Source organism: Tripterygium wilfordii, chromosome 10 (assembly GCF_013401445.1).
Source record: "Tripterygium wilfordii isolate XIE 37 chromosome 10, ASM1340144v1, whole genome shotgun sequence".
Classification (NCBI taxonomy): Eukaryota; Viridiplantae; Streptophyta; class Magnoliopsida; order Celastrales; family Celastraceae; genus Tripterygium; species Tripterygium wilfordii.
Genome location: NC_052241.1, coordinates 4654079 through 4663261, shown reverse-complemented (window position 1 = coordinate 4663261; position 9183 = coordinate 4654079). Strand labels below are relative to the sequence as shown.

Here is a 9183-nt window from a genome sequence, read left to right as displayed (position 1 = left end):
TCACATCCTCTCCAAGCTTTATCAAGGATTCTAAAGATTCAAGGCTTTCTCTCAACCACAATTCTATTAATTTCAAAGGGCTTTTCTTCATCTCTCTTCTATGCTTTCTCTCTCTAGATTTGTTTTTGCTTCTTGGATGATGAGTTATAACTAAACTTCTTTGCTAGGGCTTGATGTAGCCTAGTATGAATATTGCAAGTATTCAATTTAATGAATGCATAATTTTGATTCAAGGATCCTTATCTTTAATTTCCATGCTTATAGTCTATTGTTTGTTTGATTGATTGACCATCAATTGAATGCTCAATTAGACTCATCTAGTTAGGACTAAGGAACGAACCGAATTAATGTGTCCTAGTAGAACTGGAATTAAGAAAATCAATTGTCAATTGTCATGAACAAGGTTTAGGGAATTGATTGGTTGTTATAGTTCTTTAGATCGTAATGAGTTATTAGCTTTGGGTTAACGACTACGAACGAACATGATTAATCCATTGTTGATAATATTTATTGGCACAATGAAAGAACGAATCAGCATATTTAAGAAAGAATCAACCCTTAAATTTGAACCATAATTATGTGTTTGTTAATTGAATGTTTATGATAGGATTGCTAGGTGAAATCACTGCCCTAGTGTTCTTCTCATATTGATATCCCAAAAATCTGAATTTTCATTCCTTTGTGAGTTAGTTTAATTACATCATACATATTCTCATTCTTCATCAATTTTCATTCATACAAAAAGTTAGGTACATTAATTAGATTAACTAGTCTATGTGGGATCGACCTCATGCTTGCATACATTGTGCTATTCGCACTCTTGTGCTCTTACGAGAATTATTACATCAGCAATCTAAGTATCCAAGATATATAGAGTTTGTTTGGAAATTATTTCATTTTTTAGTTTCTAAAAAGGATGAAAGAAGTTTTGGAAACAAATTTTGGCCCAATTGTTGTGACCAAGGGCCATTCTTGTTGAAACCATAAAATTCAAATACAGAAATCTGAGTCATTTTGACATAGTTTAAGCCAATGTCAGATCTCCGGCCTCTGGTGGCCGTTCCAGTTGATCAAGGCAGGGGTTGTGTAGTTCTCTAACCGAGTAACCCCTCTAGTATAGTGGCAACCGTTGATGACTCCTCTTGCGTCCAGATACGACATTTGAAACTACGATGGTTGTGATCTTGCAAATGAATTTTGGGCGACCACGATGAGTTCTGATGACTAGGCTTGGTCGAAAATTGATGGTGGAAGTCCAGAGATTCATTTCGATGGTCTAGTGCCCCAGATCGGTGGTCGGACGATGATGTGGCGTGGTGTGCTTGTGGAGGAGAAAAGGAATCCTAAGGGGAATGAAAAGAGAAGCTTAGGCAAGTTCAAGTTATTTCCAAGTTTGTCACTAGATAAGTTCAACTTTTTTACAAGTTTGTCACTGGTCTATCTCCAAAATTTTACAAAACATCAAATATTAGTTTTGATTTTTTTTATTTTTGAAAACCGAAAATGATTTTCAATTTTACAAAACAATTTCTAAAAACCAACACCCAAATGAATTTTCACATCCACTTTAAGTCTCAAAAATAGAAAACTATTATTGAAACTACAATCAAACACACTCATAGGCTTTTGACCCATGATTTCTTGTCATAAAAAATTAACTTTTACTCGCAAGAAGTTATATAGGCTTTTGGCCCATGATTCTTTGTCATAAAAATAACTTTTATTCTCAAATGTAGAATGAGAAGAAACTCTCATGTCTATTGAGAAGTAGAGATGAAAAGTGAGAGAATCATTAACCATAACCTCAAAAAAAAAATTCCGTAAACAACAACAACATAGAGTAAGAATGAAAGGAATATCTTATCGAGGTAATAATATTTTCTCGGTAGATATACTTGTATATACTCTAAAGACTATAATACTTAGGGATTTGAGGAATGATTGTAAATAAAGAAAAAACAGTAATTTGATAATGTTTATATCACAAATTTAATCATTTTTACAACCACAAATAATCTGCATAGTTTATCCAATTCATTCATCCCTATCTTTACTCTCAAAATCGTAATAAATTTTGCTGGAAAAATAAATAAATTTTCTCACATTAAAAGAAATAATTATCATTTAATATATATTAATAAAGAAACTGACGGTAGAACCCACCACCACACCAGATCACCCGCGTCGCATGTCCTCCTAATCTGATTGGAGTAGGGGTGTAGCGTTCAACAAACCATAAGCCGTAGAGAAGCAGGGACGTTACATCCTACCGGCGTTGCCCTCTCTTATTTCTCTCCGTGTTTATATGCAAAACTCTCGATCCAATCCAATTCTTCAGTTTCCATTTCCAGATCTCTGTCAGCTTTTCGAGATCTCGGAAAAAGCTCAGCTCTATCTGTCGTTTTTGGGTTCCGCTTCGGGCATCTCCTCTTGGACTCGGGTGCTTTTTTCACTTGTGACTTGCCAAGGCAAGTTCCCAATATTACGCCTACGTTTATGAGCAAATCCAGTCTAATACTTGTGATTTTCGCGTTTTCATATTTGGGTGCCTGTATGAATTGATGCCTTCAAATGGGTCGATGTTGTTGACAGGTTAGAAGGAGGAGGATCAATCTGCTTCCTTCTTGTTGTCGCTAGTGACTTTCCTAGGCAAGTCCCAATCTTAATGCATGCGTTTGCATTTTTTTTCTTTTGATCTTAGTTTCTTTCGCGTATGTGCATGTTTGCTTGTGAATGTATTGGAACAGTGGCTTCAAGTGGATCAATATTGTTGCCAGGTTAGGAGAAACAGTGGGCGGTGAAGGGATGATAGAATGCAGAGTTTGTCACTCGAAATTTGCATCTCCAAATAGCAAAACGGTCTCCAAGGCCTATGACAGGCATAGGAGCACTGTCTCCTCCAAGACCCGTGCCCTCAACATTCTCTTGGTTGTTGGCGACTGCATCTTGGTTGGTCTGCAGGTGATTGATTCTCTCAAACATTAGTTAGTTTCCAAAAGAACAGTTGAATGTGTGCATTCAAATGCATTTGATTTGATGAAATATAAAGTTTCTGGATTGGATTGTTTGGGGTTTAGTTTGACATGTGTATCTTTCTTTCCCACTTTTCTTGCAGCCGATATTGGTTTACATGTCCAAGGTTGATGGGAGTTTCAAGTTTAGTCCGATGAGTGTTAACTTTTTGACTGAGGCGGCCAAAGTTGTCTTTGCAGTTGTCATGCTCTTATTACAGGTATGTTTTAATTTACCTCTTACCAATTTGAATAGAATATTTACTGCAGGAATCCTTATTAGAAGAGGATATCCTTTAAATTATGTTTTGTAGAAATCCTAGAGGATTTTCTTTAAATTACGTTTGTTTTTGAGTGAAAGAATCCTTTGTGGAGATGTTTCCCTTTTAGTTATTTTTTTAGAAGTCATTATGTTGTTCTGGGCCAAGTTTGGAAATCCTAACGTTTGGTAACTAATGGTTGTAAACCCCTATTCAAAGGCTTGCTTGCCTCAGAAATAAAGGAAGAGAGTTTTCTTATCCAAATATGCAAAATCTACATTATTAGTTTAAAACTACATCAGTTGGTATCAGAGCATTGGTTCTGAGCAGCCTACTACTTCTCTAACCTGTTTATGCCAACAAGGAGTGATGTAAATTACAGTCGTAACATCGAGAAGATGACTAAACCTACTTCTAAGCGTGTAGACTTTTTATGGATTAAGTTTTTGGAAAAACATAGGTAGAAGCTGGTTTTAAGACAAGGGTGAGTTTAGTTGCAATAGAAGCTGAATTTCAGGAGGTTAAGGGAGAAGAATGTGAGCATGTGGCAGCAACAATTGAAGAAGTAGCAGGTCAGCATGCTATGGGTGCATAAAAAGTTCAAACTTTCCTTGTTCTAAGTGAATTTTAGCTAGAAGAGGAAGTTTCGGAGGGAACAATGCTGTTATAAAGGAATCTATTGCAAATTCCACTAATGAAGAGGTCAGAGAGGGCAAATTTGCAGCTCTCACAGACACAGATTTCGACAAGTTAGAGTAAACGAAATTGATGCCAATTCACAGACGATTGAGAAACAAGAGAAAGTCAACATGGTAGAACCTATTGGATTTTTTTATTTTATCATTCCTGGACAATTTACAATAGAAGAGATTGCTTACAGGTTTAGTGAGAGACTGCTACACACTCGGTGAGAGACTGAGGGGGGAAGGTGAGCCTATCCGACCCTACCTAAGAGATTCAGGGCAATATTGTTTTAAATTAAAGGAACAACCACATTTCTTGTTTGCTGGTTGTTATGTTTCAGGTTTAAAAACCCAGTAATTGAGAAATATCTGTCCAAGGGTTCTCAACTTTTGGGATTAACTTGGGGTTAGGGTTTTTGATTCGCTCAATCCTAAACAAAATTTACATCAGTAGATTTTAAGCAACATCAATATTTAGCCAGAATTTAATTTCTGGTGATATGCTTATCAGGCTGGTTGACCTACTGCTTTGTATAACGTATCTGGTGCCAATCATGCTGGATTACCTATTGTGGTTGGACTAGCGTTCTTCAAATCTTCCAGTAGAAAGTTTTTTTTGACCTTCAAATCTTCAATTACAAGTGGGGGAATTTGAATTCTTTATATGTTTATGCAATAAATTGTTGCTTATTGCCATAATTTCGCAATTTTTTTTCTTATTGATATTTAAATATTTGCCAGGCACGACACAAGAAAGTAGGGGATAAGTCTTTTCTCTCTGTATCAACCTTTGTACAGGTAAAACATCTTGTTAGAATGGAAAATCTGCATTATATTATGTATGTTATGCAGTGATACATAGACCTTCTTTGGTTTGTCTTACATGAGATTCTTTGTTGTCGAATTCTGATGATGTCATCAGGTTCGGAATTCCCTTTGGCACTCACATGAGTAGAACTCGCAATTATTACTTGGTGTGCAAGTTAGTTTACTCTTTGGAGATTACTATAGGAACGTTTTAGATATGATTGGCATGTGCTCCGTCACTCAATGTTTCGCACCAATCACAAAAAATTTCTATGTTATGGAAATAAAAAGTTATTTTTTGATGGTCTGTGATATACATTCTGTAGGATTGATGGGATCTAACCATAACAATTAACTTAATTGTATGCCCTTTATGCCTCTTTTTAGATTGTTTACATAGCTTTAGTTTGTCATATTTTGACTTTTTTGCACCTATGTCAACTAATGCCACCCTGTTGCTGATCCAAATTTAGGAAAAAAAGTTAATATTTTTCTTGAAGAATGTAATGAATGAATGAAATTCTAGAAAGTGGAAGACAATTTAGCCAAGAAAATAAGTAGTGCTTTTTTTTTTTTAATTTAAATTTCTCCATTTAAGCAGTACTTGTTGGAAAAGGAAGTTCCTTTGCAGTCATTTGGGGCCATCCTTTTGTTTATGCTTACATTTAATTTCCAGATTGTGTGCTTTCAATTTCATTTTAGTTGAATTGCCTTTTATGTTCAAAATGCCTTTTGAACTTTGTGAGTCCATTTATCTCTCTTGTGTCTATCTTCTAATCTTGTTGCTTTGTAATGTGCTGAATTTTACTGTCCCCCAAGACAAAATTAACTTTCTTATCCTGATGTGCCTTTTTTTTTTTCACTTTCACCCATGCAGGCGGCTCGTAACAATGTACTTCTTGCTGTTCCTGCTTTCCTATATGCAATTAATAATTATTTGAAGTTTACAATGCAGGTATAAGTTTTAGCACTAATGTCTACTGCACTCCTTGCCCCATATCTTCTTCTACTAATTTGTATGATTTGTATTCTTCTGTGGTACAGACTCTGATGGAAAATTTTGATGATCATGCTCATGTTTAAAAAATAATTATTATGCTTTTCTTTCCTTCTCTAACATTTGTGTTTTGAAGCTGAGTTTATCATATTTGATTGCAAATGACCCTTTTGTCTGACCCCTGTGCAGCTTTATTTTAATCCAGCAACTGTGAAGATGCTGAGTAACATGAAGGTAACTTAATTACACATTTTTACTCATGATATTTTTAATGTGGTCCCCATCTTTTAGGCTTCATGAAAGCACACTATGGTTATGATTACACTTTATCCAAGTTTATTATCTATGGGGAAATAGTATCCAGGATTCTAGTACCCCAGTTGTTCACTATGATGGACAGTAACACAAAGATTTCTCTGGCTGAAAGTGGGTGAAAAAAAAGGACTGTCGAGCATACCCTATTAAATTTGCTTGTCTAGTTTACTAGCGAACAACCAACTGTCCAATATGAAAGTGAAACTGTTAGCAATAGCAAGTCAATTTATTTGATTTTCAATGAGCTGCCTGTTAATTATAGTTGATCGCTTATATTTTGCGTCCTTTCTCCTTTTTATTCTGGAACATTAAATGTTTGATGCACTTGTTAGTGGCTTTTATCATTTTTTTCCTCAAGAATAATATAGAGATCATCTTGCAAACATTTACAGGTGTTGGTGATTGCTATGTTGCTGAAGATAATCATGAGGCGGCGATTTTCCATTATTCAGGTTTTTTTAAACTATAATTGTTTCTTCATAACCCAAACTGCACTTTTTCCTTCCAAATTTGAAGAAAAATAATCTCAAGGCGAACAGTAGTTTTGTTGAGTACTTTATATGAATTTTCTATTTCGTACATTATTTGATTGATTTTGGACAGTGGGAGGCTCTTGCTTTATTGCTCATTGGAATTTGTGTGAATCAATTGCGGTCTCTACCTGAGGGCACCACCTCACTGGGTTTACCGGTTGTTGCAACTGGGGCATACTTATACACACTGATATTTGTAAGTAAATATCTGGCTTTTACTGATTTCTTATGGAATGTCAGATATATTTGATTATTTTTCTTCAGGAATGGTTAATTATAAATTTGTACTTTGAACTTTCTGAACCGAATGACATCATATATATGTGTATCTAACTTGTGTGCATGAAAATGCTGTCTTATCTTTTTTCCCATTTATTTGTTTATAAATATGTAGAAACTATTATTCTTTTTTCTAGAAAATACTGGAAAGTGCTTCCCAGCCATGCTCATGAATCAGCTAAAGACAATTTGTGTTAATCATTTTACTTTTAACATGTTTTCATGTTATGCTATGTATATCCTCGGAGATACTGACTTAAATACTTGAAAACATGTATACAGGTAACTGTTCCATCTCTAGCATCAGTCTACAATGAGTATGCTTTGAAGAGCCAGTTTGAGACTAGCATTTATCTTCAGGTGTATTTCCACTGCCACATGATATACCATGTGCTAACTGCTTTATGTTAGAGCCAATCTGAGACTAGTGTTTAAATTTTGTTGTGTACTATTTTGTGATTGTTCCACATATATTCCTTTCTTACCTCAGGAAAAGCTAAGTTTTGTTGTTTGAATGTAACTTTATTGATTCAATCATTTCTTGCTATGTCTTACGAGAATGTTTGGTTCATACATTTTGCAGAATTTATTTCTGTACGGGTATGGTGCCATATTCAACTTCTTAGGCATCCTTGTAACTGCCATTTTCAAAGGTATGGATGTCAAGTATCTAGTATGGGAATTTCCCATGTAAAATGACACATGCTTCTTGTGAATGACCATGACCTATCGAGTTAATGAGCCGCAATTGAACAACCGAGTCGCCTGATTATCGAATACAAGCTTAATCCCCGATATTTGTACTTAGAGATTCCATATGTCCATGCTTTTAGGTCCTGGGAGCTTGGATATTTTGCGAGGACATTCGAAGGCTACAGTGCTTTTGATTTGCAACAATGCAGCCCAGGGGATTTTGTCATCATTCTTTTTCAAATATGCAGGTGGTGGTTTGTTTCTGAACAACATCTGTATTCCTACTTTTGATTTCTGTGATCTGGACTGTTTTGTGTTCTGGGACTAGTGTCAGTATTGTGTATTGCACTTTTATTAGCATTTTATACTGCCTATTACTAAATTAAACTTCTTCAATGCTTGCAGATACAATCCTGAAAAAGTATTCATCAACTGTCGCCACAATTTTTACGGGAATAGCATCTGCTGCCCTGTTTGGCCATACCCTGACCATTAACTTCATTTTGGGAATATCTATTGTGTTTATCTCGATGCACCAGGTAAGTGTAGTATTAACAAATCTCGCACTTTCTTATGCACAAATTTTTTCCTGGAAGAGCTCAACCTAACTTAAGAGTTAAGAGACAAGAGAGAGAGAGAGAGAGGGAGGAGGTTATTGAAAATTAATAGAACCATCTTTTTTGTTCAGTTCTTTTCACCTCTTTCAAAGATTAAGGATGAACAGCAAAATCTTGGCCCTGAAACGACGGATGGTCAGAACAACCAAAGGTAGTTTCTTTTCTTTTTTTTCCTTTTTGCCATCGTCTGTTCATTATTATTTCATAAAACTGAAGAATCATCGGGGTCTTGTATTAAGTCACGGGAATTTTTTTTGACCAAGTACACTTACTCTTCAGGTCGAAGGATGTATCGTTCATAAATATGGCTGCTGGAGCAAATGAAGATGTAAGAACTCCTGTAAATTTGCTGAAGTTGTCTATTAGAGATTTCTTTGACTGCAACAATGTTGAACGTCATATTTTTTTGCTATATTTGCAGGCTACTCATCGAGTTGGACACGAACACGACGAGAGGGCACCGCTTCTTCCCATCTGAAGCTGGTTATGGTTGCAACATGAATTTTATTTAGTTGAATCTGTTTCAGAAATTCTTTTGGAGTGTACATTCCCAGTCTGCTGGACTTTTGAGGCTGAGAAGATTATAAGTAGCATAAGAAATGAATTTTTTTTCTCTTTGCGATTGAATTATTTCTTCATTGCGAAAGAACAGCAAGAAAGCTCTGATGGATCCTCCTTGTTCTTCTTTGTGAATGTGACACTGACACCATATGTATAATTTAAGACCTGCGGCTGCCATTCAAATATTGAAACATTATATCGTTCTTCTTTTCTTCCTGTTCCTTTTGATTTACTATTTCATCGACGTCCAAGTTTTTATGCCAAAAATTTGGGATCGGCTAACGGGAGTTTATGATAACATGAATGATAATTTACCACGTGTAATCATTTTCTTCATTCATGACATGATGATCATGCATTAGTTAATTTCATATCATTTTTTATTATTTTCAACCAAGTTTCATATCAATTTTTATTTCTTTTAGCT

General features: G+C 35.3%; 1 protein-coding gene across 1 annotated transcript; it reads left to right on the top strand.

Annotated features, from left to right (window-relative positions):
- Positions 1–2163: 2163 nt before the first annotated feature.
- On the top strand, positions 2164–8967 carry LOC120006893 (CMP-sialic acid transporter 3-like). The gene is made up of 16 exons (XM_038857012.1): positions 2164–2468; positions 2593–2649; positions 2778–2961; positions 3116–3232; positions 4696–4752; positions 5639–5716; positions 5948–5992; positions 6466–6525; positions 6677–6802; positions 7168–7245; positions 7469–7538; positions 7719–7826; positions 7984–8117; positions 8267–8346; positions 8475–8523; positions 8617–8967. Exons 3-16 carry the CDS (start codon positions 2806–2808, stop codon positions 8671–8673), a joined length of 1215 nt encoding a protein of 404 aa, XP_038712940.1. The 5' UTR covers positions 2164–2468; positions 2593–2649; positions 2778–2805; the 3' UTR covers positions 8674–8967.
- Positions 8968–9183: the final 216 nt, after the last annotated feature.